The sequence below is a fragment of the Mirounga leonina genome, unplaced genomic scaffold (assembly GCF_011800145.1).
Source record: "Mirounga leonina isolate KUSES-001 unplaced genomic scaffold, KU_Mleo_1.0 Mir_101664, whole genome shotgun sequence".
Taxonomy (NCBI): domain Eukaryota; kingdom Metazoa; phylum Chordata; class Mammalia; order Carnivora; family Phocidae; genus Mirounga; species Mirounga leonina.
In genome coordinates, this window is record NW_023270175.1 from 4196321 (window position 1) to 4216347 (window position 20027).

The window sequence follows — 20027 nt, forward strand, 5'->3', positions numbered from 1 at the left end:
GCGGCGCTGAGAAAGAGCCTAGTAAGATAAAGAATGTTTATGCCTTACTCTGTGTACCAAAAAAAACAACAACAACAACAAACAAAACCAGAAACACATACACACAAAAAAACAACAAAAGCACAAAAAACAAAACAAAAACACACACACAAAAAAACAAAAACAAAACCGTGGATGTGTGTATTTAATGACTGTAACTCATCCTTGCATTATCTTTCAGGTGGCCATAAAGCAGATGAACCTTCAACAGCAGCCCAAAAAGGAATTAATTATTAATGAAATTCTGGTCATGAGGGAAAATAAGAACCCCAATATTGTTAATTATTTAGATAGGTAAGTGTTTTGTCTTGTTACGTACTGGCTTTCTTTATGCGATGTCATTGGCTTGGCAAAGTATTTTATTTAGGATCTAGTCGTGTAGCAACCATCCTACAAATACTTCTCGAAGGCTACAGAATAGGGAATCTCACATCTATTGCTCAACGTTGCCCACCCATCAGACATTTGAAGACACATTTTATGGTCCTGCTTCTAAGCCTGAGCAGTTTGTGTAATTTCCTTTTGAGGATCATGACTCCGTGTTGGCAGGAAATAGACTGTTGCGTACAGGGCAGAGTCGCGGTGTTTTAAACCTTTCACCAAGTGTTTGGAGCCAGTACAATCTCTGGGTTTGTGAGTGAAGAAGGCTGGCTGCACCAGCCCCGCTTTAATGGGTGCTTTGTGATTAACTGACAGTGAGGTCTAGGGAATTGAGACTTTAATCTCAAACCTTTTTCCTGGACCAGGTAATTAATGTCTCTTTCACCAGTGGTATTAGTGGTGGGTTATAAATAGGCGTTTAAAGACGGCGCTAACTCTTCACCTGTGGTTAACATCTGTCTCATTCAATTTCAGTAAGTGTTTGCTTAGCACCACTGGGCTGTGTACTCTGGGGGGATATAAAGGAAATAAGATGAGGTCTCCAACCTCAATGAGCTTAAAATCTTGCTTTCTGTGTTTTGTGCCAGGTGGACCAGAGAAAGAGGGGAAAGGGGGAGTAAAAAAAAAAAATGGAGTCAAATTTTACGGCCGAAACCCAAGCTTCATAAAGTGCCACTTTTGGGCTATCTGCAGTAAAGTGACTCCACTCTGCTTTTTTAATTTTGTAAAAATTGCCTTTGTAAAAAAAAAAAAAAAATGTAGATTTCTCAGATGCTTTCTTTACTAATGAGCTAGAGCCTGTGAATGTTCATTTTTACCAGGCTTCCCAGGTGAATCTCAAGAGCACTGCAGTTTGAGCATCACTGGATAGAAAGTCTTGCTTCGTATTGATGTGGAACTTAGGGCAGGATAGAATCTTTGGGGTCATTCCATTCACCGTAATTCCTCTCTTGCTGAGCAGGGGGAAAGAGAGACCTGATCATGCTGCTAATGTGCCTTCAGATGGTTCCAGATGTTTTGAATTTGCCCAGTTGTTGGGCTCTGGTGACCTTCCTCCCCGTATTTGATCACTTGGGGTGTGTTCCTCAGTAACCACCTAAAGAAAATGGGCACATTGCTACTGACTTCTCATAGGACCACGACCTCAGCAAAGTACATCCATTGCAAACATGAGTCTCTTTGATTCCGAAACTGCTCGAAAGCATTTCAGGAGTTAATTTGGTAGAATCAAAAATAATGCTGAGATCTGAATAAATATCTTATAAATCTGTACACCAGGGGCCAGTTCAGTCCAAGACGTCAACACAATGGCTTGAGTTATCCAAAATGGCTAGTCACTGATCCCATTCATTGCAAGTAGCTTTTACAGTGGAATGAGAGCCAGCATTCAGTCACCAGAGACCTCCTTGCTCTTTTCCTTCCTCCATGGTGCACAGTTAGGTCTGATGATCCTTTGGTTTTCACGCATGTTTTCTTCTTTTTTTTTAAATTTAATTTTATTATGTTATATTAATCACCATACATTACATCATTAGTTTTTGATGTAGTGTTCCATGATTCATTGTTTGCATATAACACCCAGTGCTCCATGCAGAACGTGCCCTCTTTAATACCCATCACCAGGCTAACCCATCCCCTCACCCCCCTCCCCTCCAGACCCCTCAGTTTGTTTCTCAGAGTCCATAGTCTCTCATGGTTCGTCTCCCCCTCAGATTTCCCCCCCTTCATTTTTCCCTTCCTACTATCTTCTTTTTTTAACATATAAGGTATTATTTGTTTATACATGTCTTTCTCTGATTGACTTATTTCGCTTAGCATAATACCCTCTAGTTCCATCCACGTCGTTGCAAATGGCAAGATTTCGAGTTTTTTGATGGCTACATAATATTCCATTGTATATATATACCCCATCTTCTTTATCCATTAATCTGTTGATGGACATCTTGGCTCTTTCCACAGTTTGGCTATTGTGGACATTGCTGCTATAAACATTGGGGTGCACATAGCCCTTCGGATCACTACATTTGTATCTTTGGGGTAAATAAGCTGTAGTGCAATTGCTGAGTCGAAGGGTAGCTCTATTTTCAACTTTTTGAGTAGCCTCCATACTGTTTTCCATAGTGGCTGCACCAGCTTGCCTTCCCACCAACAGTGTAGGAGGGTTCCCCTTTCTCCGCATCCTCGCCAACATCTGTCGTTTCCTGACTTGTTAATTTTAGCCATTCTGACTGGTGTGAGGTGGTATCTCATTGAGGTTTTGATTTGGATTTCCCTGATGCCGAGCGATGTTGAGCACTTTTTCATGTGTCTGTTGGCCATTTGGATGTCTTCTTTGGAAAAATGTTTGTTCATATTCTCTTCTAATGCTAAGGAAGTTTCCTGTTATCATTGATAATTTCCTCCCATTATAGAATATGGCCAAATGCAGACACCACCTGCGAACTACCTTCCTAAAGGGAATATAGAAGAGTCCCCACTTCCTTGGGCCGAGTCAATGTCTTTTTCTTCTCTTCCTGTAGCTACTTAGTGGGTGATGAACTATGGGTAGTCATGGAATACTTGGCTGGTGGCTCTCTTACTGATGTGGTCACAGAGACCTGTATGGATGAAGGCCAGATAGCAGCTGTCTGCAGAGAGGTAAGAAAAGAGAGCATTTCTAGCTGATGAGAATGCCAAAACTGGCAGTTCTTTATCTCTGATTATCCAGAATGCGTATAACATCAAAGTAACGATAGCACATCTTTTCTACGAAAAAATAAAACCAATTGGAGAACCTAACTTCAATTCAGATCCTTTCCTAATAGCACTTTCCATCTCCTCCCTTCCCAGCCTGTTATTTATTTTAGTCCCTTCGCTCTGGATCTTTTGAGTTCTATTATGCCATTCACAAGGTGCCGCCTCTAAGCCTGCATGTTGTAGTCTCAGCGAACATGGGAAACACTGATGGTGGCATGCAATTTTTTACATGATTTTTACATGATAATCATTTTGTCCTGCATGTGCAACGGGAGCCTTGTAAAATACAAACCATTATAACCCCATAATTTTTGAGAAGGCAATTTAAGCGAGATCCTGCCTCAGCCCAGACAGTATTTGCTTTCCCAGGACAATCTGGACGTCCCTCCAAACCCTCCAGTGGGTCTGAGTGTCTGCCTCTCGTCCCATAACAGTGTCATATCCCTAGTTTCATGCAAAACTGAGGACATTTTATCATATTTTTCTCAGTACTTGAAAACACACTCCTCTTCGGAATCTCATCTCGGACATGACCATCTACCCCATTCGTTGTGGTGAGGTTGTCTTGCAGACACAAGTAGGAACTCTGACCCACTGAAACTTGAAAACCAGTGACAGGAAAACAAAACCAAATAATTGCAGCTAGTCATTTTTTTTTTTATTATTTTAAATCGTTCACTTAAACTTCCTCCTGCCTTGCTCTCCTCTTGTCCCCATTTCCTCCTGCCCAAGCACGTAGATGTATCCACCAAGCATAGGTATTTTCTATTCATGCAATGAATCAAACTTCTAATATATAGGAGACCATTCCACCCTGAGCCTGTGGTTTCCATGTTGCATGATGCAAAGCCATTTCCCAGCAAGTGACTATAGCTACTTCATAGCCTAGAAGTGGTTCCCAACCATGGCTGTCCATCAGAGGTAGCTTGGGGCACTCGTTTTCAATGCAGATTCCTGGGCCCCCCTTCAGGCCTCCTGAATCAAATAGCACGGAGGCAGAAACTTACTGTGCCTGTGTAGGACCAAGCCGAATCCACACCCTCCAGATGACAAGGTCAAAGTATGATTATTAATTGGTTAGTCTGGCTGTATTAAGGATTTAGAGCTATTTATCACACACACACACACACACACACACACCCCACTCTTCATGTCCTAGTCTGACTCGGGAGCTTTTATAATGTATAATGCTGTTATAGCATTGATGTAAATGGTAACATGATTTCAAAATGATAAGACAACAGTAATCTATTTCACATGATAATGTAAATTTATACCTTTGCCCCACATTTATCTAGAAATGAAACGTACATGGTTTTAAATTCTTTGTGATATAATTAGAACTTATTTTTCTGATTTCAATAGTGCCTACAAGCTCTGGATTTTTTGCACTCAAACCAAGTGATCCATAGAGACATAAAGAGTGACAATATTCTTCTTGGGATGGATGGCTCTGTTAAATTGAGTAGGTATTTTGGTTCAGATGGTGTTTGAAAGAGTATCGGGGGATTTCTGCTCGTTTCCTGTCTGTCTTGAGAAGAAAGTGGCTATTGAAAGTGATTGGTTTGAAAGCATTTAGAGCCCCATGTGAAGTAAAGAATTTTTTTTTCTAATGCTGTGTTCCTATAGATCGTGGCCGGATTCTGGGGGTTTAACATTTCAGAATTCCTAGGGACTGCCATCTGCTAGATGACAAATACCTAACTAGAAAACCGAAAGATCCTATAAGTTGGAAGGGACAGTAATAGGGAGGGAACCAGATAGAGGACTAGTAAAAATGACATCAAGTTAATCAGTTATCTCAGACCTTTTTAAAATCAGGGCCACCAGAGGGATCAGGTAATAATGATTAGGAGCTAGGGAGTGGTGGAATCTCCGTGTCGAATGGAGGAAGGGACAGCCATATGTGAAAGTGACCTATTGTGAAAAAAAAAAAAAAAAAGAAGAAATTGAATTGATTGTAACTGACTTTTCTTCCCTGCAGCTGATTTTGGGTTCTGCGCCCAGATCACCCCCGAGCAAAGTAAACGGAGCACTATGGTGGGAACTCCCTACTGGATGGCACCTGAGGTTGTAACTCGAAAAGCTTATGGTCCGAAAGTTGATATCTGGTCTCTGGGGATTATGGCAATCGAAATGGTGGAAGGTGAACCCCCTTACCTTAATGAAAATCCACTCAGGGTAAGTCAGGAGAAAATTCAGGTACATCCTCCCTGGGAACGGGGCCAAGTGTCCTTTCTTGTCTCTACTGAAAGGGGCCAGAATGGGCTCTTTCCTGGGACAAATGACATAGAAGCTCCAAGTTATGATTCTATTTAGTTCTATGATATCTATAAATAGATTCTATTTAGATTCTATTCAATTACTGTGAGTTATTCTCAATATCTTCTAAGGTGTCCCAGCAGGTGTCCAAGTGCTTGAAGATCAGTATTTTTTTTTTAAAGATTTTATTTGTTTATTTGACAGAGAGAGAGATAGCGAGAGCAGGAACAGAAGCAGGGGGAGCGGGAGAGGGAGAAGCAGGCTTCCCGCGGAGCAGGGAGCCCAATGTGGGGCTCGATCCCAGGACCCTGGGATCATGACCTGAGCTGAAGGCAGACACTTAATGACTGAGCCACTCAGGTGCCCCGAGATCAGTATTTCTAATGGCAGGGGTCTTTAAAATTCTTTAGTACAACTTTCTGCTGTTAAAAAAGAAAAAAATGCTTTTTTTTTTTTAAGCAAGATGTGGGAAGAAAAGTATTTTTATCACATGCCACGGTTAAATGATCTATCTAGGAAACACTTGCTTTATAATTACTTTAACAAAGTGAATAAATGCATTTCCAGAACACCTATAATTTTTAAATTAGATTTTGTCTCATTGTCAGTAATGATTTATTGAGCAGCAGTGGCTCGGTGGGTATTGAATGGAGCGCGAGATAGACACAGCGCCAGCCTGGTGGAATCACAAACTTAATTAGACTGTCTAGTAGAAAATGAATGGAAATAGTTGGCGTTGGGTAACTCAGTTTGCTCCTGCGGAAACAGAGGTTTGATCCTTATGTGGTCTGGTTACCTCTGCCAAGACAGGAGCTCCATTTCGGAGCTAACCCCACCATCTTTATTCGGAGATGAGCCATGGATCATGAGAGTAAAAGGCAAAGGAGTATGGAAGAAATGCTCCCTCAGCGCAGGAGTGAGCCAGTAGCTCTTTTGTTGGGCATTGCCTAAGGGTGAGCCAGAAGCTGTGTTGTATACTTAAAGGGCATCCCACTTCCGAAAAAGGAAATATGCGCAGATTCAAATTCTACTCTCAGAACCCAAGTAGCCTACCAGTGCCAACAATATTTCGCATACTGTTTGCATCATTACCACTGAGTCTAAAATTGAATTTTACCCTTAGTATAAAAAGAATCGGCCTTGGTCAATGGTTAAGTCTTTACACGGTCAGCTTATAAAATCCACCTTCACATCAAATATATGTGGCTTTCTGTATATGTCAAGCAACCTACAAACTCATTGTCTCGTTTTTGCCGTTGAACATTTTGTAATTGGGAGCTGCAGCCCCCGTGTAGGGAGCGGGGGACAGCCTCCTCCTCGCCTCCTCCTATAAGTCCTCTCTGGCGCTTGGCCTCTTGTCCTAGTCCCTGTACTGATTAGGAAACAACAGAGGGGAGTGAATGCCCTAATGAATGTTACACGTTGTTGCTCTGGTCTCGTGAAACAATCTGGAAGTGAGATGTGCACATTGATTAGCTGCCTGCAGGGCTGAGTGAAAAAGAAGGGGCATTTTCCCACCGTTTGTGGGTCAGCCCTCCACGAATTTAATCAAGCCCACCCCTGACCTATGGACCGAGCGCATCAGGATAATTACTGGGGCTTATCCTTATTGTTTAACCACCTTTGCCCATTAAGAAATAGCAGTGAAAGAACACATCAGGCCTCTTGTTTCGCTGGATTTCCTCCTCTAAGTCTTCGGAGTTTGGAGGCACTAAACGGATTACGGCTATTTTGCTTTCTGCCTTCTAATGAGTAATTTACAACCTGCAAAATTTAAGGATTAAATAAATGGCGCTGTAAAGCAACTGGTCTCAGTAATGCATTTATTACCTTCTTCAGTTCCCCAATTACAATTGATCGCTCTTTAGCTGGGCTGTTAATTGTTAGAAAAAAGGAAACAAGTTTTAATCTTTATAGGCTTCTTCTAGCCTAGGATTAGAACTCATAATGAACAGCTTGTCTCTTAGAATCCACAGCCTTGTATCTAAACAAGTACTTGCAGATTAACAAGCCGCCAGGTTCAGGAAGCCTATGTTAAGGCTATAACAAAAAGACCTGTCAGAAAGACCACCCTGTTGAATTCCACTGATAAGGACTTAGTCTAACTTTGCTCATTACTTTCCATGTGTGATCAACCTCCAATGACTCAATCAATCAACAGGTCCATATTGAGCCAGCCCTCTCCCTCTCTACTAGGTGCCACAAGTACTTTCTTAGTTTTGATTTCAGATATGTTGCCCTCGTGTTCACTTAAAGAAAACACAGCATCTCAAGCCATATGCCCTTATTTGGGATTTGAAAAATGTAGTCACCAAAACCATGGAGGGGATGGAGAGAAAATGTCTAACAGGAGCCTGTAAGGAGCCTGTATTTTCTTGGATCCTGGTGACCAGGCTATGTGTGGGGGATTGGAAAATTGCAGAGCTTCAGGAGAGGTAGAAAAGAGAAGTAGGTTAGTCCTTCTTTCTTTGAAATCCTTCCAATACTACCATCCACCCACCCCTTTGGGCTTTGAGGAGGAAAGAGGGAATTATGTAGAAGGAAGACAGTGTGGGTAGAATAGAGGTTAGCACGTTGTTGTGAAAAAATTTGACCCCTGTAGTCAGGCAGATCTGGCGTGTCCCAGCTCCACAACCTACAAGCTCTGTAGCGACTTTCCTTAAGTCACTTAAAACCTTTATAAACCTGTTTCCTTTGTATAAAATGAGGATACCTGTCTTGCAGAGTTAGTGTGAAAACTAAATAAAATAATGCATGTAAGTCACCTAGCACAGTGTCTAGCTCATTGTAGGAAATACGTATATACGTATTGTGTGTGTGTGTGTGTGTGTGTGTATGTGTATATATAGAGAGACATTATATGAATAGAAAGCTGAGAAAGGAAAAAGAAAGGATCCTTAGAGTGCTTTTTCCACATTCATAAAGGGAGATTGGATTCCCCACTTCTGCAAAAACTTCCCCTTCACACTGGCTACACTCCGATCCCCACAAAGAGTAGAGGGCTCTACAGAGTCCAGTAAAATTACAATGAACAGGTAACACTGAACAGGACAGGTTAAAGGTGAAGATGGGCTATATCTTTGAAGGCTGTTTGCCTTTCGTTGTGGTTTTTTGCATGTGTCTTTGTTGTGTCCGTTGCAACCAAGCAAGCCCTTTGTGAATGTTGCCAGTTAACATATCATTCATGCAAGGAATTAGCTACTTCCCCCCCTAGTTATAAAGTGGTTGGGATTTTTTTTAATGTAAATTGCTCTGTGCTAATTGACCTAATTTACTCATAAAATGCCTTTTAAAGGTCATAGAGTTATTAACTGTACTGATGTTATGAGGTTGGTACCCTTCCAGAGACAGAGAGGAGACAAGCTTCTTCCTGTCCCCCACTGCCTGAAGTCTTTGCACTCAACGTGATTGGCCTTAAACATGTTGTTCTGTGGCCCATGGACATTTTTAGTGCGGTCTCCAATAATAAAGTGCCTTGTTCTTTCTATTTGCCAAAGTGACCGGGGTTAAAATCGAACGTCCCCTGTGGATACGCAAATCAGTGTTAGCGTTCTGCTCATCTCCCCAACTTTTTTGTTAATTGGAGATATGTTCTCTAAAACCTGTGATTATAATGACCTGATTCTAAATAAAGAGGTACAATCATCTCCATAGAGCAAATCTTGGGTTTGTTTTTCTCAGCACCAAAAGAGTGCCTCTTTATGAACTTTGCATTCACAGGTAATTGGGCTGTTCTTGTCAATGGGTTTTGATGGAATCTAGCATCTATGAAATGTCTCTGTGACATCCAGTTGAAGTTCCTACTGGACTGTGGGTGGATCCCTTTTTTATGTGTACTTTTCCAAACCTTTATCCTACTTGAAATGAACGTTCAACATATGTTGTCTTTCAGCCCTCACTTTAAACATCAACGAAACGGTAGCAAACATTGGCTATTTGGAAGACAGTTCTTCATATTAATAAGAGACCTCTGAATGCTCAAAACACTAGTATAGTGTGTAAACCACTGATTCTGTACCAGTGGGTCTACTCCTTGGTTGTGCATTGGAATCACTTGCAGAGCTTGAGGAACCAATGATGTCAGGTTCCCACACCAAGGACTGAACTAGAAACAAAGCTCTGTGGCAAGGCCTTTCTAGAACCCTGTCTAAACTGGAGAACAATTCTTCATCAGCCCTCTTTGAGCATGGTGGTTCAACCAAAAAAGAGCACACTCTTATTCGGTCCACATTTCTCCATTTCATATATATATATATATATCACTCTGTCAAAACCTTGTCGAAATCCTGATGCACTCTACAGTGCACTCTACGGCATTCTCTGGCTTAGCAGTCCAGGAACACTATCAAAGAAATGGCACTAGCTCAGCAGGTACACTCATGATACTCCATTTCTTTTCCAATTTTACTTATTAAAAATAGAGTTGATTGTTAAATGTGCGAGCCGCTGAGTACATAGCACGTATTGGTGATAATAAAGCTATCAGTCTGACTACTCATGATTAGGAGTGCATTTCCTGTATGGCCAGAGAGAAGGGAGGGCAGGAATCTAAAATCATCAGCCCTGTTGTCTACACTGCGAGGCTTCTTAGTCTCCCTTTATGCACACTTAAGGCACTACACAAATACTATTTTTTTTTACTATCGAACTAAGGAAATTCTGGTTAGCTTCTATGTCTAGAGAAGGGAGTTAAGCAGAAGGGAATCTCTAGCAACTAAAAAACAGCAGCTAAGGGCCAAAGTGTTTTTAGCTCCTCCAACCACTGGAACCTGTGTTGTGGATTGGAATGTCTGGGTTTGATGGCGCGTGCTCATTTGGAATTAAAGTCAGACATAAACTTCCTGAGCGCCAGAGAAGCAAGCATACTTTGCTAGCACTCAGTCAATATTGTTTTGAATGTATTTCAGGAAGAGCTGGGAGCAGTCCCTTCTTTTTCCGTAAACCACTATGGAACAGCAAGGTTTATTGATGGTTTGTTGACACTCTTCCTACTTTAAGGGCAAACCTATGCCTGAGAGGAGGGGGCTGTTGGGACAACAGCAACTAAAATAATTATAGAACAGTAACAGGGTTTCTTTTTAATCAGAAAAAAAATACTGCCTGTCGAAGGATAGACAGCTCTTAAGAATCATTGGTTGTCAGGAATTTAGCATAGGAAAATGGGACCTAGCCATAGGAAAACTGCAAGTCTCATTTAGATTGTAATTCAGAAGCAGACAGCTCAAACTGGTGAGTTACGACCCAGAAGACAGCCAAAGAAGAAATTGATTCCACAGCAACTAAAACCTGAGACTCTGACCAGGCAAAGACGAGGGAAAGAAAGGTTAAAAATGGGGTGACCAGGGGCCTACTGTTGGCCAAGACTGATATGCCCTTATCCTAATATCATCTTATCATTCCTCAGTATCCTTAAAGCATGACTTGGGAATAAACCAAGGATGCATAGACCTATTGCCCTAATAGGTACCAGACCTAGAATGAAGTAGTTAGGTCCCTCGAAATCAGAGTCCCTTCTAAATAGACAAATCACGGAGTATGATGATGGGCATCTGCCTAGTGAAATGCCCACTGGCATGCTTGATCCTATGGCCTTTTAAATCTGTGTTTTTGCCAAGGAAAAACGGACTTCCCCAAGAATATCCAGGTTCTCTTGATAACTAAAGATCATTTCTGACTTTTGTCATCATTTGGAACTATACTTTTTCCAACCTGGTTGCAGCATCATTTTAGAAGGCCCTTTGCATTCGGATAAAAGGATACTCTGAGAAGTCTTACCTGAGCCTCTCAGCAGAGAAAGTTTAACTTGATGAAGGCAGTCTTACCTCTGTAGCTGGGAGGGGCAAAGGGCTAACATCATCCGAAGAACCGGGCTGATCTTTTTGCTGCTTCTTGCTCCTTCCTCCCTCCCTTCCTTCCCTCCTTCTACCCTTTTCCTCCAACTCCTCCTCCTCTTCTTCTTCTTCCTCCTCCCCTTCTCCTTCTCCATCCCCTTCTCCTCCTTCCATAAGGAATTGCCCTAGTGCTTAGATGGCAAAATTCCTCATTGCTTTTCATCCAGGAATGGCCAATAAATGTGAGAGGATGAGACAAAGAGCTTTCTAGTGTCTCTACCAGCTGTATACATTATGTGACTTGACGAGCGAATCCTATTCCCAGGTCTGCCAGTCAGGAACTCCATGACCTTGCACAGGTTACTTCTTGCTGGACCCCCATCTCCTTAGCACTTAAAACAAGTGGAAGTTGATGAGATTATTGGTCGCCAGTGGACTTCACAAGGCCCTAGAATTCTGTGGAGCTCCTTGAGCTTTAAAGGCCCAAGGGGGAGGTCACATGGCTCTTGGTTCCACCAACACAGGGCCTCTTTCATTTGTTTTCTGTATTGGGCTTCCACCTGAGCATTACTTAAATAAAAGGAGAAACTCATGGGTCTCTTACTCTGTGTTCTTAGGCTGCAGATAGGCTCCAGCCTTCCTTGACTACCAGAAGAGCTGTGGTTTGAGTGGGTGTTGTCTTTAGGAGTGCTTTCACGGAAGTGATCTCCAGGAAATAGCTGAGATGTCTCTCTCATCACCTCCCAACTAAATCTGTGTCCCATAAAGAAGGAAGATCCCCCTTTTCCTACCAAGCAAAGACACTTGATCAGGATGGGAATGAAACCTGCTGCAGTGGGGACCGGGCTGCCCCACTCTGACAGGACTCTTGGGGAGAAACCTAGAAAAAGCACCACGGTGATAGAAATGCTACAGGGATCCATAATCACCACACTCTCGGGTGTGAGGGGAAGAATCAATTCTATGTTATCGGGTGCAGCACTTTTCACCTGATGAACTGCTTATAAAGTAGCAGTTGAAACCAGTTTATGTGAGCAGTCTGTGTAACTCACAGATCATGCCACAGTCGGGCCATTTTGATCCTAATACGGTCATTTGGAAAAGCCCCAAAGACTCAGGGAGTTGGTCCCTGCCTGCTCTCATATTCTGAAATGAGATATGAGCAAATGTGTAGTGTTCTCTGGTACCTTAGAACCAGAAATTCGATGTGGGTTGAAGAGAAAATGGGAGGTGAAGAAGTTGGCCTATCAAAACTGTAAGCAATGCTTTGAGAAATTTTATGTGGAACGACCAGAGAAATGGGGCAGTAGCAGCAGAATGGGACCTAGGATCAGGTGCCCTTGGCCTCCCCGATTCTTTAGCCTTTGTCTTCATTTCCTTTCCTCAGTGTCCCACCAGCCACCTTCTCTCCCCATTGTCATTTGGTTCCTGTCCTTGCCCTGTGTTCATCTCCCCCTGCTTCTCGCAGCTTTTCTCCTCCACCTCCGGCTCCATTTTGCTTCACTTCTTGTTTGTGTCTGTGCCTACCCCCATTCCCACTTCTAGGTCCCCTCTGGTTTCCAACCTTGGGTTGCTGCTCGGGCTGCCCAGGGTTTCGTCCTGAGGACACGTCGCCTGCTCCGTGTTTCTTGACAAGCACTATTAATCCTGAGAGATCAGAATGAGCACACCCATTGTCAGAGTTATCTGGTCTTTATTTTCTGGCCATGGCCAGTCCTTGATGCTTGAAGGGAGCGCTCTAAAGCTAGGCCAACACCTAATCAGTCAGTGGTACCTAATTACTTTTGCCATCAACCTGTAAGGGGAGAGATCTGTAATAGGTTCATTTTAAATGACTTTTTAAGGATTAAACAACAACAAGCACTACAACCACCACCCCCCACCGTGTTTTGGTGACAGATGAGGACTACTATGCAAGACAAGTAGGGAACAAAATTACTCCATGTTGCTCATTCAGTTATCACACTGGACTGTTGGGATAAATAAGTCAACGTATGGAAGAAAACATTAGTTATAATATAGTCACTTCATTTTGCACATTTGGTCCCATTCACTTTCTTCTTAGAAAGGAAGAAATGTAAGGAAGGAAGGAAGAAAAGAAAGAAAGAAGCATTAGGGCCTTTCATGAAATCCGTAAACACATCAGAGGCGGCAGTATGCTCTGGCCTTTGACCTCTGAAATCCCAGGTCCTGAGTAAACTAAGCCATAAGGTGTCAAGTCACTCGTTGCCAAATCACTCTTGTAAAACACTCAAAGGTAGTTGGAAATTCTAAAATGAGAAAGGAACCAGGACAACAGGAGGTTGCAGGCAACAACCAGAGTACAAGCTGCTTAGAAACTCTCAACATAGATATAGACCTCGGGGAATATAGTGTGAAACCCTCTAATTGGGGACCTACCCTTGTTCCCCACTTCTAAACAAGTGGAGAACGATTGACCTCAAGAGGGTCTGTTTCCTCTGTAGAGGTAGAGGTGAAGTTGCTGACTGCCTCATTTCTTGAAGAGCCCTTGTCTGCCTCTGCTAGGAGAATTCCTTCCTCAGATACTGGGAACAGTGTGAGGCGGTATTTGCTGCGGTCAAGAGCACGGACTCTGGACTCACATTCCCGGGATTCACTGCTAGCTGTGTGATACTGGACAAGTTATATTAGTCCCACAGCCCTCATTTCCTTCATCTGTTCATTGGGGGCCATAATCAAGTCTACCTCAGGGGGTTGTTGTGTGGATTAAGCCACCTGATAGGAATCACTGAATAAATGTTAGCTTTTAATACTTTCCATGGACATAGTATTTATAAAGATACTGAAACAGAGATGAATAGCCCTCTCGGTCTTATAGTTCGGTTAGATTGTTTTTAAAATTTTTGTTGGCTAGGTTGGGAGCCTGTTCACCATGTATAACATAATTTCCATAGGAAAATGTGTTTTGGGTCCCAAATATTCAACTTAGAAAGAAATGTTTGTACCACACCCTATCATCTTTGTAAATTGAGTCTTTATATCGGTGCCGGAGCCTCTCATGGTTACTAACATATTGCCATGTTAAGTCTTCTGGTTTGTTTTCTAGCATCTTAATCTTTATAAAGTATTATAATGAACTTAAGTCACAAACTGAAGCTTTTTAATTAAATGGTTAGTCCTGTTGCAAAACTGCCTTAATGAAAATTTATTGGGCACATATGGATTGTTTGGGGGCCTCCTTGGAGAAATGTGGTAACTTCTAAGATGACTGCATTGATCTTTTTTAACTGAGGAAATTGCCAATGAGGTCAATTGAATTATTCCTTCAACCGGGTAGAATAGTTTTCTCTGAGGACTTAGGTAAATTTTAGTTGCACCTCGGGGTCAGTGAAAACTATGATGTTTATGTGTGATTGCCAAGAGATTTAGAGTTATTATTAAGAATTCCAGAACATCAGGGGTGCCTGGGTGGCTCAGTCGGCTGAGCATCTGACTCTTGGTTTCAGCTCAGGTCATGATCTCAGGGTTGTGAGTTCGAGCCCCGAGTCAGGCTTCACGCTCCGCAGGGAGCCTTCTGAAGAGTCTCTCTCTCTCTCCCTCTCCCTCTGCCCCTCCTGCTTATGTGAGCTCTCTCTCTCTCTCTCTCAAATAAATAAATAAAATCTAAAAAAAAAAAATTTCAGAACATCAGAAACTTACAGGTAATGTGTATGTCAACATGAAGAAAGCCACCATTTTTTTTTAATTTTTTATTCTTATGTTAATCCCCATACATTACATCATTAGTTTTAGATGAAGTGTTCCATGATTCATTGTTTGTGCACAACACCCAGTGTTCCATGCAGAATGTGCCCTCCTCAATACCCACCACCAGGCTAACCCATCCTCCCACCCCCCTCCCCTCTAGAACCCTGTTTGTTTTTCAGAGTCCATCGTCTCTCATGGTTCGTCTACCCCTCCGATTTCCCCCGCTTCATTCTTCCCCTCCCGCTACCTTCTTCTTCTTCTTTTTTTTTTTTCTTAACATATATTGCATTATTTGTTTCAGAGGTACAGATCTGAGATTCAACAGCCTTGCACAATTCACAGCGCTTACCAGAGCACATACCCTCCCCAGTGTCTATCACCCAGTCACCCCATCCCTCCCACCCCACCCCCCACTCCAACAACCCTCAGTTTGATTCCTGCGATTAAGAATTCCTCATATCAGTGAGATCATATGATACATGTCTTTCTCTTTTTGACTTATTTCACTCAACATAATACCCTTCAGTTCCATCCACGTCGTTGCAAATGGCAAGATCTCATTCCTTTTGATGGCTGCATAATATTCCATTGTATATATATACCACATCTTCTTTATCCATTCATCTGTCGATGGACATCTTGGCTCTTTCCACAGTTTGGCTATTGTGGACATTGCTGGAAAGCCACCATTTTTGGCCCCAAGGTGGACTTTCTAACATTATAAACAAGGACAGTAGGTCCCAGGGCCTGCATTGCCTCGCTGGGGGAATCAAACAGATCTTGTTTAATGATGTAGCAAAAGATTTATCAAGAGCGCCTTCTCTGTGCAAGATCGGTCAGAGGAGACTCCATTTGTGAACTATGTTTCAAGTTCCAGAGACTATCATTCTCTCACCTTTCTCTCTGGGTTTGCCGGCCCAGCAGATTATCATGTTGTGGCCATCTTTCTCCAGTTTTCTCTCCCTTTGATACCATCCCCTTCCATACTCTGCTCCTGGAGCTCTTTTCCTTCTGCCACACTGATGGGCGGGTCATCAGAAGTTACCACGTGCCAGGCCTCTGCGACTCAGAAAAGGTGCTTTGCTCATTCTCTGTGTATCTTCTTTTTTTTTCTTCCGTGTGTCTTCTTATATGTTTAATAGTTCCCTTTAGGTTCTGAGCTGTAGTACTTTGTGTATATCCAAGTCTGTGATAGTCCCAGCTCAGTGAAATTGATTCCAACATTTTGGTTCTCATTTCATTCAGCAACAAAAACATTTACTGGGCACCAGTTTGGGGCCAGAGATGCCCATGACACAATTCCTACCTTCACAGTCCAGGAAGGCAAGCCTGGCACCAAGCCACAGGTGTTCACAATACAATGTGAAAATGGATGTCTGAACTAAACAGTTACGGTGGCTCAAAGGAGGGAACGGCTAACTCGATCTGCAGGGTAACCCACGCTCCCAGTTTGCTTGGCTTCACTACTAAAGCCGGGAACAGTCCCCAGAAAACCAAGGTGGTTGGTCACCCTCTGTGTCTGGGAGAGATGGAGAAGCCTTTAAAGAGGAAATGCCATGTGAACTAGAGCTTAAAGGGCAAAGAGAAGTTCACCAGGTATTTCAGGGAAATGGGGCCAGCGTGGTAGGCAGATTTAATAGGAGAGTGAAATTGGCTGTAGTATGTGAGCTTTGGCCAATGTATGTCCCTAGGTGGGGGCAGGGGAAGAAGGGCACACACCGAGGACGACAGACGTGGCCAGGGTCCCAATCATGGAGGACTGTGCATGCCACGCCCAGGGATCATGACTGTGTCCTGTGGACCGCTGGTTTTCAGAGGACTGTAGCAAGCCCTTGGTTCAAATGAAGCCTTGCTCAGAAGCAGAGAGAAATAGAGAAAAAAAGGAAAATGTCTCTGATTGAAACAAGTGTAGGCACAGGCTCCCAGAGTCTTTACAGTGTATCTCCCTGCCCTGCCTCTTTTCCTTCTTGGCTGCCCTGGAGGGGAATTTTGGGGGAGTCCAGTAGGAAAACCACATGCATGGATCACGGGGGCTGGAGGTGGGGGGTGCCAACAAAGAGCTCTAACAGCTCATTTTCTTTGAGTTTTTTTCCCTAACTCAGATAAAACCCAAATGTGATCCCTCACGCCTCGATCTCTTTTCCCTCGATCTTTCCTCATGTACGACTTGACTTTGCTGGTAAAAGCCTTTTTGCCATGACTGTTGTATTGACTGCAACTGTATTTGTCCCCCACAGCAGGGCAGAGGGTAGCAATTTTCTTTTTACAAAGATAGTACCCAGCTTACACACAGGACATGTTCCAAAAGTTCATTTTTAAGTTAATCATTTGGAACTCAGAGTGCAGTTTCCCATAGAAACAGCATTATGCGTGGTGAATACGTTCCCAGGCCATCCCACAAAGACTAGTTTAGCCCCTAATATAACTGAAAGTGTGGATTTTTTGCAATGGAAATTAGTTGGAAATAATACTGTTGTAATTAAAATGAAAACAATAGCTGGAAAAAAAAAATCATCTGGGTTTTTGTTTCCTTCAAGGGGTAGGACTTGATGAAAAGCAGGTTTAATCCTTGGAAGACAGAAAGACATAGATGAGGAGTTCTGTGTAAGTTTGGCTGGCACAACTTCTTACATTTATTTTTTCAGTAATGTTTTGGAGGGTTTTTTTAAAAAAAATAATAAAAGCTATCGTGTCCGTTGTAGAAAATTTGGAAAATCGAAAAATATGTTTGAAAACTGAAGTCACGAGTAATCTTTCCAGCCAGAGAGAACCACTGTGAACATATTGGTGTGTTTTCCTTTCGACCTTCTCCTGAGTATGTGTATTTTTTCATCGAGCCAGCAGTTAACAGAAATACTGTTTGATGTTTTACAAAGTTCTTCAGAATGATCTAGTGTTGAGTACAAGGCAGTCTTGCGGTTTGACACCTAGACTGGGGGGCGAGGGCGTTGGAAGCAAATCGGCACCAATCAACCAGGAGGGGGTCCTCTTGTTAGGCTACCAACTGAGGCCCCCCGCACCCCCCAGCAAACACCAGAGTCATTCTTTTTTTTTTTAATGTTTTATTTATTTATTCATGAGAATCAGATAGAGAGAGAGAGAGAGAGGCAGAGGCAGAGGGAGAAGATGCGGGGCTCGATCCCAGGACCCTGGGATCATGACCTGAGCCGAAAGCAGACGCTTAACCATCTGAGCCACCCAGGTGCCCCAGAGTCGTTCTTTTGGTAGAAATTCAGAAAAGGACATCCATTCTCTGTGAAGTGCTGTAGAGGTTCATGGCACTGGCTCCTTAAGCTGATTCCCCATCAGATCACAGAGCTTTCTGCTCCCGTGCTCCTGTGTATCACCAGCCCTACTCAGGCTGCACAACTATGATGAAGGTCATTTGTAAATTCCCAAGTGGAATGGAAAGAGGGGCATGCATTTCCTGAGGTAATGAGGCATGAGCTAAAGAGAGGTGAGGAGGATTATGCGTACTCATGAGGAATGAGATTATGTGGAGGACAATGTATTGAGCCACAATGGTGAAAGAAAGGTGGGGAAATGAAAGCATGTAAGCATGCAGGCAGACCCAGGGAGCGTGGAAAAGGAGAAAAGAGAGGTGTGTGTGTGTGTGTGTGTGTGTGCGTGCGTGTGTGTGCACGCAGGCGCACACAGGCGTGCTTAGGACCAGGCCTGGCTACAGAGCAGATAACAAAGCAAGCAAAGGACAGTGAGCATGGCAGAATTGTGGCCAGCGGAAATAAGACAGTTTTAAGAGGAGGCAGCAAATGTAATGTGCATGGCCAGCAATTTTCTTTTAATAAGGGAACAAAGACAGTTTGTGAGGACAGGTGCTTCGAGCGCTAATCGTCCAAGAACGAAAACACCCTGTTTGAACTTAATGTAATATATCTGCTGTGATTGTGCACCATTTGACTTTGCCCGATTGATGATTTCCTAAAAAGAGTTTATAAATGCATTCCTTTTTCATACTGGCTTTTTTTTTTTTTTTTTAGTCAAGACTAGATGTGCAACTGACTTGTATTTTTGGCATGGAAGTCCCAATAGCTGCCCTGTGCATTTGCTGTGCGTCAGCGAAGGAACTGGAAATCAGAAAGGAGTGAGGGGTAGGGGGAAAGAAGGTGTTGGTTTGGAGGGGGCTGTATTTACATGTGGGTTTTTTTTAATGTACTGGGGGGGAAACCAGAAAGTTTCATCGTACTCTGTAGAAACATACGCCACTGAAATTCTCAGCCATCACCACGTTAGAGAATCTCGCTCTATGGGATTCTGTGGCTCTCGTGTGTGGTGAGCTTACAATGCAGAGATTCTGGGTTAAATGGGCTCCAAGTCCTGGGCTAGTGGTTCTCAATGTTGGCTGTAAATTGGAATCTCCTGGAGAGCTTAAAAATCACCGAGGCCTGCCTTCCATCCCCGAAGACTTTCACTTCATTGGTTTGGGGGTGAGAACTGAGCACGTGGATCTTTTAAATCTCCCCAGGTGATTCCTGTGTGCAAGCAAGTCAGAACCTCTAGTTTTGCCCATTGCTTTAATTACCCAGGTGGATTAAACCGGTTCTCAAAGTGTGGTCCTGGAACCAGCAGCTTCAGCATTAACAGGGAACTTGTTTGAATGCAAATTCTTTGGGCCCCTTTTCAGATTTACTGACTCAGAAACTCTAGGGGTGACCTATGAATCTGTTTTAACAAGCCTTCTAGATGACTCTGATGTGTCCTAGAGGTTGACAGCCACTGGATGAAACAGCCCCTCCTAACCCTAAGTTTCTAGGCAGGAGGAGCGATGACCCTACCAGCTGATGAAAACTGGTCCAAGAAAGGACTTTGATAGAAATACTTATAATAATAATAGTAGGAGCCATGGTGGGCAAAGGGAAAAGGGGGTTGGGGTAGTGGGCGTAAGAATTTGCTACAAAGCCCAAGCAAGTTCAGGAGGGAGCATGGCTTCATAACAGTTACAGCGTTGGTCACCTCGGCAGACAGAACCCTGGTGGCAATACCTGTAGGGAAAATTACTTATCCTTCAAAACCCTGTTCAGATGCCAACCTCCTCTGTGAAGCTTCCTCTGA

At 43.0% G+C, this 20027-nt stretch overlaps 1 protein-coding gene across 1 annotated transcript in view; it reads left to right on the top strand.

Moving 5' to 3' along the window:
- Positions 1–20027, top strand: part of PAK3 (p21 (RAC1) activated kinase 3) — a 120172-nt gene that overhangs the window by 88131 nt on the left and 12014 nt on the right. Inside the window, exons 15-18 of the mRNA XM_035007312.1 lie at positions 221–333; positions 2940–3057; positions 4522–4621; positions 5141–5337. Coding sequence (XP_034863203.1) covers positions 221–333; positions 2940–3057; positions 4522–4621; positions 5141–5337 — 528 coding nt within the window. The remainder of the gene's footprint in view (positions 1–220; positions 334–2939; positions 3058–4521; positions 4622–5140; positions 5338–20027) is intronic.